General features: G+C 45.3%; 1 protein-coding gene across 2 annotated transcripts in view; it reads right to left on the reverse strand.

Moving 5' to 3' along the window:
- Nucleotides 1-1,291: 1,291 nt before the first annotated feature.
- Nucleotides 1,292-20,072, reverse strand: part of LOC138295999 (zinc finger protein PLAGL1-like) — a 318,202-nt gene continuing 299,421 nt past the window's right edge. For both annotated transcript variants that reach the window (XM_069234701.1, XM_069234700.1), the window contains exon 5: nt 1,292-17,893. In XM_069234701.1, coding sequence (XP_069090802.1) covers nt 16,621-17,893 — 1,273 coding nt within the window. In that variant the 3' untranslated portion in view covers nt 1,292-16,620. The remainder of the gene's footprint in view (nt 17,894-20,072) is intronic.

A 20,072-nucleotide genomic window follows, 5' to 3' on the forward strand; every position in this document is an offset into this window, starting at 1 on the left:
TGGGACCATTTCCTCTAGGAATCAGAGAATTTTTCCATTCTGTGACACTTTTAGTGTTTTGGTTGGAAGATCATTTTATGAAAGGAGTCTTGACTGAAGAAAAAGAGTACATCTGGCCGATCAATGCTGGTCTTGTAAAAAAAACAGCTTGGCATCCCACTCCCTGATTGATTTTTGGTGCAGTAGTAAACAGGGGATGCATGCCCCAGAGTCACAGTCCTACCCTATACACCACACATACATAGCATTTGGAAACAAGGCCGTTTTGTGAGCACCTGACAGAGTTTAAACCCTGAAACTGGCAAAGGAGACATTTGACTTACATGTTGTTCAAAACCTGAGGAATTCCTTCAGTAAAGCACTGAGCTCTTGACCCACAGCAATAAGAAATGGAAAAACAGCTGCATGGTGGTACCTGGCAACAATGACGAGCTATTGCTGGAACTAAGTTTCTAGACCTATCTGATACCTGTGTGGATATTGATAAGGTGAGGAATCTGCAGGAAGGTGAGGAATCTGCAGGAAGGTGAGGAATCTGTAGGAAGATATATGAATCTCAAACAATACTTTAACAAATGTAGCAGCAAACTGGAAGTGGCGGGTAATATGTATGTACTAGTTTGTTATTAGGATTCACATACAAATCAACCCAGAAAAATTGATATATCAGACAAACTATAAACAACTCAAGACGCCCCCCCATGTTTTACAAAGCAAAGCAGTCACCCTGATCTGAACTGATCAACAAAGAGAAATAGAACACTAATTCATAAGACGTGCGTCTGTGATAGAGGGACAAACTTTGTTTGTGTAGGGCAGAACTGTACTTCACACAGGAGCAGTGATTTCATAGTGTCAGCAAGTTCAGCATCTTCCTCAAAATAGGGTGAGGGAAGACACTGCAGTAACTATTCAGCCTGCCCTTTACTGACAAAAAACATCATTCAGTGGCGTGTGTGGTAGTGAACAATGAACACTTAAAGAAAAAAATGAAAAATGTAATACATGATGAAACATTATAGAAAGGGTTAGCAGCAGCAGCAGTCTTTCACACAAGCATCTCATTCACCACTTCACAAAAGGTAATGCATGCTTCAGTAGAAATACATAAAAGGGTTAGAGAGGTGAGCTAGTACATATAGACACCCACTAATTTGATGAACCAAATGAGATAAATATACTTTCTCCCACAAAGATATAGAAAGTTAGTTGTCTCCAAGGAACAAAACAACTTCATTTTTTAATTTGGTTACAAAATGCACCACAAAAATATGACACGACATCCTTTCTTAGACATTGTTAACGTTTATTCCAAAGATATAGGCAATCCTTTAATTTTATCACTACTATCACATCACATTTGAGTTAAAACTTCATTTGAAGAACATCAGTAGAGAATATTGTTTTATTGCTTTCACACGTTACTTATTCAGTAAATATAACAATTATATAAATCTTTCAGGCTTACATGTTTCAGTGTTATATTGTATGTTTACAAAACATAAGTTATCTCAAGGAGAGCATTTGCAAAAAAGCACATATTACATCGATTTGAGGTAACCAAGGTGAACGAGTTCCCTGATAATCAGGAGACTGACCGAGCAGCACGTGTGCATTTTCATACTAGCTTGAAAATCCTTAGAGAATAAGCAGCATTGTGTGGCAGAGAGAAATAATATAATTCTATAAATGGAAAGCATATAGCGTGAATATAAAGGGGTCCATCCTGATTGCTCAAAGGGGACAACCCACAGACAGAATCCGAGATACACATATTATCAATACCCCTGTAGCACGGGATGGACGGGGTACATCAGTCCACTCGCACCACACATACAGACCGATTTAAAGTATTATTTATTTACAGCCGTGATGTTTTCTGTCATGTACATACACAGACATCCATACACACAAATTATCCTTACATGCCTTTGTATTTCAAAGGCACGTTTTGTACACCAAATGTAATCAAGAAATATTTGCGTGATCACATAGACGCTTGCATATGGCTCCCTGGCCAGTGAGCTCAGCAAATGATTTTGCCTCTGCCCCTCTGAGGCAGGAACGCCTACCTCCCCTATTTAAAGATTCCCACCTGCCTGGTATGGATCTCTAAGCTATCAGAGCAACTGCTGCTGCAACAGTTGCACTGAAGGATAAGGGGATTGGTGAGAAAGTGCCATGGTTGTTGCATCCACTCAAAAAATATTTTATAGTTCTCAGAAATAAACTTCCAAAGCGGGAATTTATTTTGAAAAACAAACAAATGGCTCTGACACACAGGGAGTTTTTCCCGTGCGTTTTGAGAGCCACTGACCGATTTTACTGCCTCCAAACGCCATGGCCCACCCACATGGTGATAACACGTATGAAAATCTAGTGATGGTGGCTCCACTCTATATATAACACAAGGTGAATGGCACCATGACCTGGTACCGTGTGACTGGCTGTCAGGTTAGAGGTTTTTGACAGCACAGATAAATGATGCCCCGATGTCAAAAGCATAAACGGGGCAGGGAAGCCGCAAATAAAGGAGGAGTCAGTCATAATTTTGTGGTGAGGCCCTGCATCTGCCAGCCTCTAAACACCTGGTAAACTAATTCAGGAGATACACTTTATGTTGGTGTGTATTACCGGAGCTACTGGTTTGAATGCCACCAAGGCGACTCATTTCACCACCCTCGCTTATCTGGCTCCAGCAGTGGCGTAGCGTGGGTTGTCAGCACCCGGGGCAAGGCAAGTAATTTGCGCCCCCTAACCCGTGGATTTAGTCTCTTCCAAGATGTTGCGCCCGGTGCGGCCGGCCCCCCCTCCACCCCCCACGCTACGCCACTGGGCTTCAGCGGCTCTCGCCAAATATGCAGCCAGAACAGCATAAGCCTGGGGATGAAGTGAAAAAGTCCCAGACAACGCACATTCGCCTGCAATGGCAGCCCCGTTTCCTTTAGGACCACACCAACCCTTGCTCCAATTTAAGAAAGAGCTAAAGAAACACCTCTTTATTTAACACTACATCACGAAATAGTAATAGTACACTTCTGCTCTCAGCTACCCCTTTTACTCACTCTTTGACTGTATCTCTGCTTTGGGCCCTGTAGTTCTTGCCTTTTGGATAGGTAGGTGCTGTACAGATACCACATAAATGTACAGATACATCCTTTACAATTCGACAAAAATTTGCACTTCTCAGTTATTTAATATTAGCGTGTTATTTCAGAACTTCTGGCTGAAATGGAAATTTGTATTACTGAGTGCCACACACATTTCTGTTATTAATTATGGTAGTGTTGCTTCAACTTGAAGGAAGAACTTTATTTTTCCATTTTCACAGATATCTCAGGGACCAATGTATATGTTAATATATACCGCAGAGGTGTGCTTCCTGGTAGTGACAATGACATAAGCCTAAATCCATGCATAGAAACTACTTCCATCTCATTTCAATGAGGAGAAACCAAGATGTAATATTTCTGTCAAAATTGTGTTTTAAACGTTACAAAAAAGAATCAATGCCCCAGACCTTAAAATCTCTACCAAAGGCTTTCAAAACAAATGAGCTAAAACTAGAATGCCTTGCATAGGGAAATATCACAAAGAGATCTTAGTGACCTGTTTTCTGCTCAAGTTACAACAACCTTTGCAATCAGCTGTTTTCCCACATGGTATCAAAACCGGCAGATCCAGCTGAACTATTCCTCACATTCATGCACTGACATACTATGATGCAGATTTCGTACCCCAGAGAGGATGCTCACTCAGTTCAACTAATGGCTCAGTCCAGTGCTTAATTTGTAAATAAAGAGGTGCCGGTGCTCAAAGCCCTTCTCTTAAACACGAGGCTGCTGTAACTAAATCTGCCAGCACTGAATACTGAGGCAGTGTAATCCTGAAGCCACCTCGGGCCTCTGCAATCCATTTACGGTCACCCCCTGCCCCTTCAGCTCATCCTGCAACTTTCTACTTTCTCCCTTTATGACGCTTTTTCGTTTTTCCTTCTTCCGTCTTTTTCATATGTGTCTTTTGCTCGCAACAAATGCTTGAGGCAGAAGACTAAGCCCCGGCCCTCACAAATAAGTGCCGGTACTCAGCACTGGAAAAAACAAGCACAAATTAAGCACTGGCTCAGTGAAACCTCTTCCTCTGTACTTGGCACTTAAAGATAAACAAGCAAGTCGCCAGCTTAAAAAGGGTGTAGGACTAGTGGCTCAGTAGACTTATGTATCCACCCTGTGGATTTGTCTTTTACCTCATGGTGACAACTTTAAATTGTGGTAGGTTCACTTGACCTTTCATCCACCAGAAATTTGGGTAACAATAAACTTTTCTTATTTAGCACAAATATGTCCTTTGGGTTGACCAAGCAACACACAAATAAAAATTATATTCAGACAGTGGGCAATTGTGTTCTCCCATGGGCAAATGTGCACAAAGACACTGCGCAATTACCTCAGAACCTTATTTAGTGCTGGGTGCCAACATAAAATCCTACACTTTGTAGAGAAAATTCTAAATTTTCTGCTGAGGAGTCTCTACCAGTAATAATTCTGCTGCAGAATTTTCACCACTGTGGTGATAACACATCAGAAATTAATTTCACAAGCAGTCTGCAGTGAATCCTCCAAATCAGAATTTATCATTGACTCTACAAATTTGAAGATTTGCAACTCATCCTTAAATCAGCCTATTAGTCTGAGTAAATCTGTCATATCAAAATGCTAGTAACATAGCATGGCAATGCCTTTTCATCTAAAAATAAAAAAAACACAGACCTACATAATGAATAGATTAGAGGTAGGTTCTAAATGAAAGAGGATGCAGTAAGTAAAAGGGGCGGCGGAGCACAGCTTCCTGAATTTTTCTTGACCTGTTAGCTGCTGAAGAGGTATCCATTGGCTGTATTTAAAAATATGATATGATAGAAACAACATATTTATTTCTTTAAGCTTAGCACAGAGCGTTTTCAGAAGGTGCGAACCCGGGCAAAAACACGTTAATAATGGCTATATATATATTTTTAGTAAACACCACAACTGAGTCGATTTCATCTCAAAAATAAAATTCAACACTGGTTAAGGACAAAACAATTCAAATGATGAATGCAGAAACTGACCACGAGTCACATGCGTAAGCCAGTCCCTAAATTACTTCACTTAATGCATCTGAGATGATTGTAAACAAAATAAAGACAAAACAATGAATGCAACGGCAAACATCAGCATTAACAATGCAGACAGGAACACCTCCTACTTCTGGAAATGTTCCAATAAAAGAGTTATATGAGGTAATATGTACAAGTGTGCAAAGTTTTTTTTGAGCGAGACAGTACCCAATTTTCCCAGTTTGTGTTTGTGAATTGTCGTAGTTTTCATTCACCTTCTCCAGTGCACAGTTTCACAGCGCTTTGTGAAATTTGTAATAAAACAAACTCAGCTTTGCACAACTTTATAAATAACAAATTGCATGTGGTCTGTTGGACACTGGGCAATATAAGAGTAGTGTGGAGTTCTTGGGAAAGGCCATATATTTAGCTTACATTTAAATCGCAATATACAAGGCAATTTATAGCTCAAATTGCCATAGCCACAGTTACCTATACTGACCACTCTCACACTGACTGACATTCAGCAACATCATTTTGGATTTATAATTGTTAAAAAAGAAATAACATTTTAGAAATGTAATACTGCATGTGAACTACCGAAGCATAACCGAAGAACAGAAATGGGCTATTGGCAACAAAAAACGGAGTTAAACACTATCTAACCCCCTTGTAATATGTAACTCTGCTCCCCTCTCTTGATTCGTCACTGCATCAATTTGGATTAAACCCTATGCCTCAAGAACTGTTGATTATCAGTGGAAGTGGCAGTAATAGAGCTCTCAATGAAGGCTTTTACAAGACTTCACCTAAAAGGGTAAACATCACACACACACACAAACACAATATTTCTCTCCTACAAATCTCAGAGAAAGTAGACAGATGCCATAAGCAGGAGGGAAAAGTTACTGATGGGGAATCAAATTTGTTGTAAGCTGTAGAACCATTCAACTACCTTCGGAGTATGCTATGTCCCTTTGATAAGAAAAAAACAATGCTCACTGAATGTATATGGCCTGCCAAGGGGAGGAGAGCAAACACTCACACTCGACCCACAGCTCAGTGTTACTTCAAGTGAGCTGTACATACCTCAATATTATTTTTAGATGCGGCCCTGGCCTGCCGAAGACACCAGCATGCACTCCACATACCACTTAGACCGTACACACCTTTAGAATGGGCATAGGCATGACACCACAAGCAGGAGGCCGCCTCTGGCTTCAAAAAGCAGCACTGTAACAAGTAGTTTACCTCCTGGACACAACTCGTCTTCAGGAAGATAGTTTTCATGCGTAGGAAAAAAGTAAGTGTCTGGACTTTGTGGTGAGGGTCCAAACAAAAATTTCCTTTTTTTTTTTGTGCATCAGTGGACACGTTTTGTTTCTGTGTTCCCACTGCTCGTTCTGATCAAGGGTAAAAAGACAAAGCTAATCTATACAATGATACAAATTACAGCTTCCCAACCTTATTCAAATCTCAGAGACAGTTGAACATTTTCGGAGAGGCCTAGATTGAAGTGCAAGCCTAGTGCTAAAAACCAACACTGACTAGCTTCATATAATTGTTGACATCTCGTTTGAGCCACTAAAGGACACAAAGCCATCATGAGAAAGTGCTGAGAATCTGTGTGAAAGAGGTTTTCCATTTAATGTTCGTTTAAGCTTGACCTAGTTCGGTGAGAGTACAACAGTGAGTCAAATTATCTACAAAAGAAGGCCTAACCAATGGCTTAATGTTTAAACTATCATCAAATGAAAATTTGTAAAGGAAACTAAGGAATATGTTCTCAGCTGTGAGAAGCAGTGTAGACAAGTTACCACCATGTACAAAAGGTGCTATAATCTCAAGTTACCTAGGAAAAGTGTAGATTGCCAGTTTTCTTTAGTCAGGCCGACCCTTTACATGGATAAATCAAACTTACAAAAGGTACTTTCAGCCACTGAGGGCTGGCAATCAATCCCTATATTAAATACCTAACTGGTGGGTGAGGCTTGGAGCGTCAAGATGGCGGTCACACTCTAGAGTGCTCCGGACCTCTCCGTTATCTGCTCCAATCTTCCAGCCATCGGGATGCCTGCAACCAAGTAAAACACCACAGCCAGTGCCCTCAGCCTGTTCTGCCTGCAGCCCTTTTTCGGAGAGACGCTTGGGCTCAATTTCTCTGCTCTATCATGGCGCTCCACTCCTCTCAAGGTGGCAGTCCACGCGGGACTGCTGCAGTCACCCCAAAGGGCCTGAGAGAGATGCGACCCTGATCTGACCAGCACTTTCCTGGGAACTGGTGCCCCGGGACCGAAGTTGTAGTTTGCCTGGGGGTCACCCTTTCCTCGGGTCCCACTTTGGGGGTTAATAGACTCTGGCCCGATGCCCCAAACAAAAGGTCAATTTGGCTTACCCGTCTCTGCGGGAGTGCTGCCGCACATCTACGTGGGCCTCCCTGCCCTCTTTGTGCTGCTGCTTCACCCTGCTAGACCCCATCTGCCGCTACACCTCGTGATTGCCCGGACTGCCAAGACCCCACTGGCCGCCACACCCCATGATTGCCTGGGCTGTCTAGAACCCACCTGCTGCCACACCCCATGATTGCCCAGGCTGCCTGCTGATCACCTTGGGGAGGGAGGGGGAAGGGAGAGGAAGATCCTCATGGGGTACCCAGGTGCTTCTAACCTCATCCTGGGAAGACTGCAGCATCACTTGATTCCACTGCTGGGGTGCCATTACAGTACCTTAGCAACTCCCCCATTTACCGCTGCATCTGGGGTGGAGTTGCAGATGCCTGGGTGTTGACCCCGGGCCTGCTGAGGGAGACCGGTGCAGTCTTTTTTGGGGTTTGGGGCCACCCCGCGGACTGCAGAAGCAGCTACGCTGGTGACGGACATCCTGCGTTTGCAAAGAGCATTGGGCCTGTGAAGGAGGGCTGGTTGGGGGGGCCGCTCATGGCTGCTGGGTCCTATGTGGGCTCCTTATTGCTCCCAACCCTTTCCGCAAACACACTAATGGAGTTACTCACCTTGTGGATGGGGACTGGTGGCTCATTGCATCATCCCTACTACCGCACGCCTATGGCCCACTTATTTGCGCATCCCGTGGACAAAACACGTGCTATTTACTATCCATTGGACAAGGTGCCTGCTCTTCGCCCATTGACCCAGCTGGATCGACATTTGCCCCGGCCTCTAGGCTGGGCCTTAGGGCTTCTTGGTGGAGCTGTTCCGTGCGGGTGAGCCTTGGGCCAGATTAACATGGACTGGCTGCTTTGGTGTTGCCTACCGTCATGCTTTGCGCCCAGCGGGAGTTCCCAACGAACACTCACCAACTGCCACAATTACGGTCTCCTGCCCGTACATAAGGAGTGGAGATGCTGGCCCCTGACGGACGCTGCTCGCTACCCTGGTGATGTCCATGCTGCCTGTTGCACTGTAACTGAGGTGTACTTCCTCCCTATGCCCTGGCTGCTTGAGCTGCCATGGTCTGGGGCAAGCACCTGGGCCTCCTCCGAGGGCCTGCCATACCTCTGGCTCCCCTCCCCGCTATGGGCAAAGATCAGCCTGCCTGCCCTGCTGCCTCGCAATCCCACAAGGCCAGTATGCAACTAGACATGACCAGGCAGGGGGCGGCAACCTGGAGAAGCTGAAGTTTCTGGGGGTGATTTAGCCACGGTTCTCCAAGCCATCCAGACATCCCAGGCTGCAATGGAAACCAAAATTGGAGAGGTGCGAGAAGATGTTGCTCATTTGTGCCAAGACCTGGATTACCGAGGCTGAAGCACACCTGTCCACAATGGAGGACTATGTCACCAGCTTGAAAGCCCAGGTCTCTGGCCTTCTTGCATGCACAGCAGAGCTCCATCACCGTGCAGAGGACATTGAAAACAGGTCTCGGAAAAACAATTTGCACTTTGTTGGAATCCCAGAGGACACTGAGCCCCGTAGGTCGCAGAATTCCTAGACACCTGGATCAAGTCATGGATGCCGTCAGTCCAGCTGTCTCCCTGGTTCACGATGGAGTAAGCACGCAGGATCTTGACTACCAAGCCAACGCAAGTGCAGCGCATAGGCCCATGAATTCCCAAATCCTCATTTTCAAAGATAGGGAGGCACTCTTGACGGAAGCCTGCTCTTGTGCCGACCTCAGACGGAGCTGCGCAAAGGTGCTCCTTTTTCCTGATTACTCCAAGGGGGGATACAACACCAGCACTGTTAATACAAAGCTGTCAAGCAGAAGCTCTGTACTCTTGGCCCCTCCTACAGACTCCTCTTTCCAGCCAAACTTTGAGCTGTCCACAATAACAGGTCCCACTTCTTTGATACCCCACAATTCGCTTGGACACGACTGACTTAAGAGTGCTCTTTGGTTGGGACAAGCAGACCTTCCCTCGGGGGAATGGGCCTTCTGGGCTGCCTGGACAGCTGTGGATCATAAACTGAAAAGAAACCGCACCTGCTCACGGAGGACGCAGCAAAAAAAGGTCCAAATTAACTTCTCCATTTCCTCATCTGTGGGACCTGTCATCATCCCCAGTGCATGCATCCCTGTTCGCCGCCGTGGTGGAAATGTGTCCTCATCAGGATGCCCTCCTTCCAGCAATCTCCTCACATCCTGCTGGGCAGCTGGCAGACACTGATCTATCACAAAGTTCTCAGCTATACCTCTCCACTTTCCAAACGTACTGATGTCAAACAGCACTGTTAAATGAGTCATTCCTGGTGGCTCTAAGTGATCCTTTATCAAGGAGGGGTCCAACACTCCATTACAAGTTTCAAGTTGGGCTGAGTATTAGTTACTGAGAAGTGGGTGACAGATGCTTCTGGGATGGAAGTATGGGGTGTGGGTTGGGATTAGGCAAAGTTGTGTTTTCAGGGAGAACTTTGGTTGGTTTATGTACCAGCTTGTTCTTTGCAGCACTCAGATGCACTTCTCTGTGGCAATCCAAGCAGTATGATCCAGTCACATGGTCACCCAGCATGCACAATGGTCACACTCTGGCTGATCGACCACTAGATGTTGCGCCTTTCATCCCCTCAGCCCAAGCATAACACCTCCCTCTGACATGGCATCTTTGTGCCCGTTGTCTTTGAACGTTAACAGGCTGCTGGAATGAGTGAAGCAAACTGGGGTGTTGAGGTACACACACCGCTTCCTCCCGGATGTACTGGTGCTTCAGGAGACCCATCTGATGGTGAATCGATATCTCTTCCTGGTGCATCAAGGCTACAGCAGTCTTCTACTCTGGTTTTGTCTGAGGCTCCTGAGGGGTGGAGATTTTATTGCGTAGTTCCTTTTCTATGGTTGTTACCCAAGAAATGAGAGACATACAGCTCAGATATATCTCTCTCACCGCAGCAGCAGAAGGGCTAACCATCAACCCTGTGTTTATCTACACACCTCCCACGTCTCTGGAGGCACTCCTCTGTGAAGAGTCTGAAATACTCCTTGCCCTTCCCTAATGGCTGACAATGGTTGGAGGTGACTTCAACGCAATGCCACAGGTCCTCCCTCAGTCTCGTGCAGAGCTGATGCTCATCATCTCTCAGACTGGACCACAGCGCTGACTCTCTATGATGCTGGGAGGCTATGGAACCCAAGACAGCATCACTACAACCACAATTCAGCGGCGCAACACACCCACTCCCTCATTGCTCTTACCTTCTTGTCGGACCAAGATTGCCAGACGGTGTATTCGGATGCTTCTGCTGCGTATATCAGACCACGCTCGTATTCTCCTTAACCTCGGCCCATCCATGAACGACTAGCGCCAAATGTGGCATCTCAACGCATGGTATCTCCAAGATGAGTCCTACACCGGGCCCTTGTGGTTAAGCTGAAAGCTTATTTCCAAATCAACAAATGTTCGGTCAGCTCAGTTGGTATCCCTCTTAGTAGCCAGTAAAGAAATCATTGGAGGGTATGCCAAGAGTTGTATTCGAGCGATGGACATCATCCTGCTGGAGGCCCAGGCTCGCCAACTGGAGGCAAGCCTTGCTGTTGATCTCCAGGGCGAGGTATCCCAGCAGTTGGGCCTCCTGCCTCTACGTGAGGAGATTCATCTCCAATTTCTAGAGGCTGCAAAATATTTGTGGTGCACCTCGAATGCCAGGGTTTATGGTTGGGGGGATAAAAATGGAAAACTTTTCTATTGGCTGACCTGCCGTCCTCAAGTGAACAGAATCATGCCAGAAATCAAGGATGAGCTTTGTCATTCCCACGACAGCCTTTGCAATATAACACAAACGTTAGCTAACTACTACAGCTGCCTATATGCGGCATCCCCTCAGGCAGAGCCCTAACCAGACCCCCACTTCCTCAATGAGGTGCCTCTTCCTCATCTGTCCCACTCCGAGGCTCAGATGATGGACAACCCAATGTCAGATGAAGAAATTGGGGCTGCAGAACCTCTGGAAAGACCCCCGGGCCTGATGGGTTCCCTGCAGAGCAGAGTACCACGCAGTCTTCTGGGAGACATTGATTCCCTAGCTTTTAGCCCTCTATAATGAAGTATCAAAGAAGGCCGCTTTTCCACCCGAGAAACACGCTGCGACCATCGTGGTAATCCTGAAGATGCAGCCACCTTGGGACTTCTGCGCTGACTATCGACTTATCTCGCTTATTAATGGTGAGGTCAAGATATTTGCCACAATCTTAGCCACCCGTCTTAAAAAGGTTGTCCGCACACTCATGCACCCAGAGCATTGTGGTTTCATGCCAACCCGCAGTAAACAACACTGCCTAAGGCGACTGTATCTGGTCTTGGCCCACCATCATCTGCCCCCTGCCCCTCCCAATCTCGCCTTGCTCCTGATAGATTTTGAGAAGGATTTTGATATGGTGGATTGAGCCTACTTGGATTGTGTACTGCTGAGAGCTGGATTCAGGCCCTGTTTCTGTAGGTTAGTGTGTGCGCTTTACAACAATCCCACCTCACAGGCGAAGTGTGTTCTGTGACCTAAATGCTTATGCACTCAACTACCCTCTCTTTTATTTTTACAAAAACTTACAACTGAGGTACAAGCTTTGTGCTCATGTACCTCCCACCACCCCTCTTCCAGAGTTCAGTCCGATGAAAGCCAAGCTCCTTATGGGCACATTGGCCAAGGGAGGCATTTCTCAAAGCTACCGCGTATTAATTATTAACGGTACTCTAGATTATCTCAGGATTTGTTGGGAGGGTTGGCTGGCTCCCCTTGACAATGGCAACTGGCAAAATGCAGTCATGGCACCAAGGGTTATCACAATCTCCTCCAGACTTCGCCTGATCCAGACTTATTAACTCTATTGTGACAGCAGAGTAAGCCTACTTGGGGCATGTACAGTTGAGAGCTGGCTTCAGGCCTGTTTCCGTAGTTTAGTTTGTGTGATTTACACCAATCCCACCTCGCGGGTCCAGGTGAACAATGTGGTTTCTGCTGTCTTCCCCAACAGGCGGGGGACTCTGCAGAGATGTCCCCGTCTCCCCTCCTCTTTTCGTTGGCGACTGAACCATTGGCGCGCTTTATCCAGTGTAATGCTCAGGCCCTTGCATGATGCTGGTGAGAGAGACATGAGGACCGAATTGCACTTTATGTGGACGACATCCTACTTTACTTGGCAGACCCTGCGGTGAGCAGACCCCACTGCCTTGGGCTCCTCCAGCTTTTTGGGGAGGCCTCGGATCTCTACATCAACCCTGCTAAGTCGGTCTTGGTGCCTCGGACCCAGGCTCTGGACTGTAATGATTGGCAGTACGAAATCCCAGTGTGGTGTCTTTGCTCTCATTACCTGGGGATCTGGGTGGTGCTCTACCCAAACTCATCTGTTACCTCAATCTTGAATCCCTGTCACGGAAGACCAAGGAGGACCTCAATAAATTACATTCCTTTCTGCTGAATGTGATGGGCAAGATCGCCCTATAAAAAATGATGATTTTGCTGCGGTTCTTCTACGCCTTCCAGAATCTGCCAATACTCCTACCTCGGAGCTGGTTCCGAGCCATGGATAGAGTGTCATCCTCATTTTTATGGCATACCTCAAGGCCTCCCCTAGCCCATGCCCATTACAAGTGAGCCCCATAGGATTGAGGCTTGGGAATGTCCAACCTGTACCTTTATTACCTTGCCTCCCAACTCCTGGTGGTCAACGATTGGCTTACGGAGGGATGGTCTGACCCTGCCTACCGGTTGGAACTAACACTCCTGGGATTTACTCAGCTTATGGCCATGCTCTAATGACCTCCGGTTCCCTGCACCACCCCCCAGTGACCAAAATGGCTTTCCTTGGCTGGAGGGCTGCACTCTGACACACGAATTGGGATGTGAAGCTCACTCACCGAACCCACTCTTTGGCATGGCACTTGGTTGTGTGAAGTAGTTGCGGTGGAGGGCTTTGGGAAGTGGGACCTTATTGACATAACACAATTGGGCGATGCTTGGTCTGGTACCCATTTGCGTATGCACTCAACTCCACTCAATTTTACAAATACTTAAAACTGAGGTATGAGCTATGCGCTCATGTACCTGCTGGCTTCTACCACGTGGTGTGGCTATGCCAAAAATTCAGGAATTCTGGGCGGCTGTGGTTGGGAGTTGATGGATGTGTTGGGTTGGGAGATGAACCTTTTGCCACTGATGCTACTGTTAGGGATCATGGAGGGCTGACCAGGGACTTCTGGGTAGGGTCACTATTGTGGCTAATTGCAACATAGTAGCCCGCTGGAAAAGCTCCCCCCCCAACGCAATGGCAACAGGGGATGGTCTGGTGTGCACAGCAAAGAGACATGTATATGAAGGTAGGGGCTGCCCCTAAAAACATGGCCGTATGTGGGGAAAATGGTTGGGACAGCTGGACTGAGCATCAGACCTTATTGTATTTACAATAGTATCCCTCCTTTGATTGGCCATCATAGGAGGTCTTCTTTGTTCATGATGTGGTTTACTACTATGTGTATTGTAGTACTATCTGAGTGTCCTACTGTGAAAAATTCAACAAAATCGTTTATAAAAAAAAAAAATCCTAAGTTGTTCTGTGGTTTTATTTTACAAGCAAGATTTTGTGAGAGCGATGCCTTTTCACTATATTTTAGAGGTAGATTTATGGAATTTCTCCTGCAGGGTGACCCGACAAGACAGCCTGGTCAGCCTGGTTCAAAGTCAAATTTATCAGTCTTTAACGAACTGATTCATGTATTCTTTTTACAAAGGTTCCCAACCTGTGGTCCAGGGAACCCAGAGGGTTCAGTAATGACTCAGAAGGGGGTCCCTGGGTTCCAGTAATGATAAAGTGAGGGTCCACAGCTGTCAAAAAGCAGGGAAACGCTGTCTTAGATCATTTTTGGGATAATAAGATCAGTAACGTTTTAACACTCAATAATAAATATTACTGAAGTTCAGTGAGGCACACTCCTACTTTTTGATCTTTCAGTGTTTAGAATAGTCAGTGTTTAGAATAGTCAATGTAAATGTGTTAGATAGGTACCACCTGTAGGTGTAGGGCGAGGTACATCTGTGAGTAATTGATCAGGGTGGCTAAAAAAAGACACCTTCTATGCTCATGCATATCTCTTGACCTATGGATACTTTTAAATCAAGTTTCCTATTTGGAAAATAAATACTCCAATACCTTATTGCCTCTGCTCGATATTGTGTTTGTGTACACATGTGCAAAGTTTACAAACATATATAAAGTGTTCTGTTTACCACCTTCTTATTTAAATATATAGAATAAGGGCATATTGGACTGTTACTGCAAAGGGAACAAATACCTAACCACGCATGTCAATTATTTAAACTTTTTTAAAAAAGTAGTCAACATGACATTTCTCACAGGCGTGACTCTACTGGGCTAATTTATTGAATTTGAAAGCTTGAACATTACTGCTTGGGCTCCTACAATCGTGCATATTACGGGTTGATTAGAAATGACGTTGTTAAAATCTGGTGTAGTGAGGGATATGTCGTGTTGCTCAAAGATGGGCATTGAGGAGAGGAAATGGAGTACAGGAGAACAAACCTGCCCGTCATTTGTCTTTCCTCTGAGGCTAGAGTGGGAACAAGTGGATACAGGGATCGGGGACGTCCCAGTTTTAAGTCACATCAAGGGACAAATTGTAAAATTAGCTGTGGAGTCCCTTCTTCTACTTGCAGCAAAATATATAAAGGCTGTGCAACTGGGTTTCAAATTCAGAAATGTAAAATGCGTTCTTCCCCTTCAAAAACTTAATGAATTGTATAGCTCAACTACAAGTCTTCCCCTTGGGCTTGAAGACTGTAATAACTTCTGGATACAAGAAGTCTTGACAAAGAAACGCATACCAAAAAGCAGTGGCGGATCAAAATTTGAGCATGGAGGCTGGCGGGAACAAACATTCTCACACATCTACATGTAAACACACTCATACCCATCCATTCGCTTACATGCACATATACACCCACCATTCACAAGCACATATACATGTAAACACCCATCCACAGCATGCATGCATAACTACACCTCTATTGATACATACAACAGATGTACCAAACAAAAAAAAAACATAGGGGGTCATTACGACCTTGGCGGGCGGCCGCCAATGCAGCGGCACTCGCGCCACAGCCATTATGAGATCCCCGCTGGGCCGGCGGGCGGAAACCAGCAGGGATCTCGGCCGCAACACAGGAGCCGGCGTGTTGCGGCTGTGCGACGGGTGCAGTTGCTGATGGACAGTCATTCCTGGGCACTTCAAGGCTTAAAACTAAAGGCACAGGTCTGAGTCTATCTGTGATGCACCCCGCTCATCATGAAGGGGTGGACCGCCAAGCGCTTTGCCAGGCTGGGAAGGTCACAACCACAGGACTGTGAAATCTTCAGCTTGGCAAAGTTCAGCTAATGCATCCAGGCCCCTGTGCGTTTACTTTATGCATAATGCCTGGCTGCCTCACCTGAACATGAAGGGTGTCTGTCAGGCTGACATGTGCTCAGCAGGACAGACACTCTTCATGTTAGCAAAAAAGTGGGAGGCGGGGCTCCTTCGCCTTTAAGAAAGGGCTGCTATTCCCAAAAAAGTTAGAACTACATAAAACGCATAGAACAATGACGTCACAGAAATCTGAACAACTTATTAAATAAATAAAAACCCATATTGATAACCTGGATATTTATATAAGGCCCTTTAACTTAAGTGCTTTCAGAATAAACATACTGGACTGACTTCAAGTCCCTACAAATAAACTTACAATGCTAAAGTCAGTCCGGCAAAATTGCTATGATAACGCATGGCTCAAACTGTTGCATTTTCATTTCTGTAGCAGCTATAACGGACTGAGTAGAAATGTACGATTCAAACATTTGTGATCGTGCATTTGCACTGGATGAAAAGTACAGATCTTAAGAACAGGGTTTGGATACACAATATGTGGAAAACTATAATATAACAAAAAACTATAAATCCACACAAATGAACATTATTTCAAATATAAGACTTAAGTTATGTAATTCTATAGAATTTCCTATTTTAAAATTGTTCAGCAAATGGTCAAACCTTTTGTACACTGGTTGATCAGAAAAAAACAAAGTCACTTAAAGGCATGATGAAAATGAGGCAGGGCTGGTGAAGAAGAGGAGAAAGAGTGAGGATAGCACTGAAGCTGGTGGAGACGTGCTCCATCCAAGGGTATTTGCAGGTCCAGTGGTTGTGGCCCAGGGAAGGTCCCTGCATGGAGAGCTTGCTCATTTTCAATAGGCAAGGGCAAGGCCACACAGACATTCTGATTACCTCCGGTGGGGAGCTGCCACAATCCCAGAATATGAGCGATCTCCTGGGAAGACATGGCAACAGTTTCCGAAACAGGGCCTTCATCTTTCTGCATCGTGTACTCACCAGAATCATCGGTGGATGTGGAGGAAGCTTGCATACTAACCTCCAAGTTGGTTTTGTGAGGCGAGCATGTCAGTGGCAAAGGCAGTTCTTCAATCATATTCACATTATAAGCCTTGGAATCCAGAATGACTGGCTGCTCCTTGGTAGGCTTTGAGGTAAGTGAGGTAGCAATTGATTCATACTGATTGAGCAGGAGTTTCTGACTATTGATGGGAAGTGTAGATGATGTGGAATGATTTGACAAATGCTTATCTAAAGGATGTATCCTTGATGTAAAAGCTGCAGACTGCAAGGAATGTGTGGATTCCACGCTAAGCTTTCCATTAAAATGTGCACCACTGTACTCTACTGTACTGTACTCCATTATGTCACTTTGTACAGGATTAAGATCATGGAAGGAATGCAGCATAGTATCATCTTCCTTGAGTCGAAACGTAGATATGGGATCCATGAATACTTGAAAATCTCTATTCTCTAACCTTCCCTTTAGTAATTCCTGAGAATGGGTTTTCTTGGTGTGTCGAGTCAAGTGATCTTTGCGCCCAAACCTCTGGTCACAAAATTGGCAAAAAAAATCCTTGCAGCCTGTATGGACCACCATGTGACGGCGCACATCCTTGCGTGTGTAAAAATGGCGGTCACAGTGGTCACATTTATGTTTCTTTTCTTTAATGCCTCCAGATGGTTTTCCTGCATGGGTTTTGAGGTGTTCTAGTAGGATCACCGTATTTTCGAAATCCTTAGTGCAAACACGGCAAGTCAGGTCTCCACTGGTGGCTGCATGAAGGGCCAAGTGCCTTTTGTAGCCCAACTTGGTGTTGTATTTCTTGCCACACTCTTCACAACTTAAGGACATCTTGTTGGGATCATGAGTCTGCAGATGATTTTTTAGGTGGTCTTTTCTGTGGAAGGTTTTATCACAATAAGAACATGAATGGGACTGCTGTGGGGAGTGGGTATCCATGTGCCTGTAACAAAACAAACAAGAAGTTAAAGTGATTCTGACATCAAGGAAGAAAAGGTTTTTTTCCTACAAGACTTCCCTATCAGACCAAGCACGGCTAACTGATTTAAGAGTTATGGGCGCCACAAGCTGAGATCATCTTAACAACCATGATAGGTTTTATTTGGAAGTTTCTGCAGTTCTGTCCGTATGTACAAATATTTCTTTAAATCATACGCTAATCGTTAAAAACTGGGCATAAGGATTACAAATGTGCACTTCTGAGAAAAGACAACGGAAGGACAGTAAAGCATGTCAGGGCATATATATATGCCCCTAGCGCCACCTTGCGCCACATTAGCGTAATTGTTTTTTACATTAATATGGCCCAACAAGGCTGAAATCCCCGCGCCTTATTTACATGCATTGTGCCACCCTGTAACCCTTTGCACTACATTATGCCTGCGCCAGGCATAATGTATGCAAAGGGTGCGGTCCACATTAGGGGAGCCGGAAAAATGGCATAAAGAAATCTCATAGATTTCCTTACTCCATTTTTACAGCACTTTTAACGCCTACTCAAGAGCAGGCGTTAAAAGGAGCCTTCCATTCTTTAGAATGGGGCCCCATGTACTGGGCGCTGCTCCTGCAGAGTACATCAATAGCGTCATGAAAAATTACGCTATTGCCCCTTACCCTGCGCCATGGTTCGCCGTATTTTAAATACGGCGCACACATGGTGGCGGTAGGGGGGTGCTAAGGGGTGCAGGGAAAGTGCCGCTGCACTGAGTGCAGCGCCACTTTCCATAAGTCTGCCCCTTAGTAGCCTGATTTGGAGTTCGAGGGATGGGTTACTCTGTCACAAACGTGATGGATATCCCATCTACCATTTTACAAGTGTCATTGGAAATAATGGATTTGTAATATGGCAGGCGGGATAGCCATCACATTTGTGATGAAGTAACCTGTCTGTCCAACTCTAAATCAGGGCCCTTAATCTTGTTAGTTCTTCTCAGACTGAAGTTGCAATAGGGTAGCAAACCTATATAAGAAAGGTTATAGTGGGACAAAAGTTACACACACCTTTTCAACTTCTTTGATAAAACATGAGGTAAAGAAAACAGATCAAATGCATGTTTGTTGAGGAAAATGGCCATTTGTTTTCAAAATCAGCAGTGCAAAACCAAGAAACTTCTTAGTGAAAGCTGGTTTCAATATGTAGCATACATGGGAATATTTGTAAAACGGATACAATCGGAATGTGGAGAATCTTGAAAGAAGTACATGTAGGAAGCTGGCCTGGTGTGTGGTGAACACCTATGGTGTTATCACCTTACACCAGGTCCAGGTATCCCCTATTAGTGTAGTGTAGGCTGTGTCTAGGAAGCCAGGGCTCTCTAGAGGTAGCTGTGGATGAGCAGCCAAGACCTATCTAGGAGACATGCAAAGCTTATGCAATACCGCTATTGTCACACAGCACTATCACACATGAAAGCACCACCCAGCGTTACAAAAATAAAGGTAGCTTATTATAGTAACACAACACTAGAATACTTATTGCCAGTTCTCCCAACTGGAGGTAAGCACACACTAATTACATACACGTTAGCAATTGGGAAATAGCATAGAAACAACAAGCATTGGCAAAAGTATTAGAAAATAGTGAGGGCCCTAGGGGAGGGCCAAACCATATACTAAGAAGGTAGAATGCGAGTTACTGTCCCCCACCCAAGGATGTGGAGTCATTAGAGGGGAGCTGGGGGAACTAGGAACCACAAGAGGTGAGTACCAGAGTGACCCCCAGCGACCAGGAGAGCAGAGGTAAGTACCTGGTTTTCCCAAAAACCTACAGGAGGACTTAGCAAAAGGATTGTGCAAGACCCAGACCAGACTAGAAGAACCCAAGGGTGGATTCTGGCAGAAGAGGACCTGCAAAGGAAGGGGACCAAGTCCAGTTTGTGATGGAGTGTCTGGTCATGGCAGGAGCCACTACCCACCCTACTGTGGATACAGGACCAGGTTGACAGGGGAAGAGGATCATCTGTGCAGCACCGGAGATGAAGAGGAGTCTCGGGAGCAATGCAGATGGTGTCTCACGTGGACTGTCGGTTTGCAGTGGATCAGTGGTGCCAGAGAACCACCAACAAGCCTTGGCAAATGCAAAAGTAGACAAAGAAGATTTGCAAGGCTGAAGTCGACCAGCA

Source organism: Pleurodeles waltl, chromosome 5 (genome assembly GCF_031143425.1).
Source record: "Pleurodeles waltl isolate 20211129_DDA chromosome 5, aPleWal1.hap1.20221129, whole genome shotgun sequence".
In the NCBI taxonomy this organism is placed as follows: Eukaryota; Metazoa; Chordata; class Amphibia; order Caudata; family Salamandridae; genus Pleurodeles; species Pleurodeles waltl.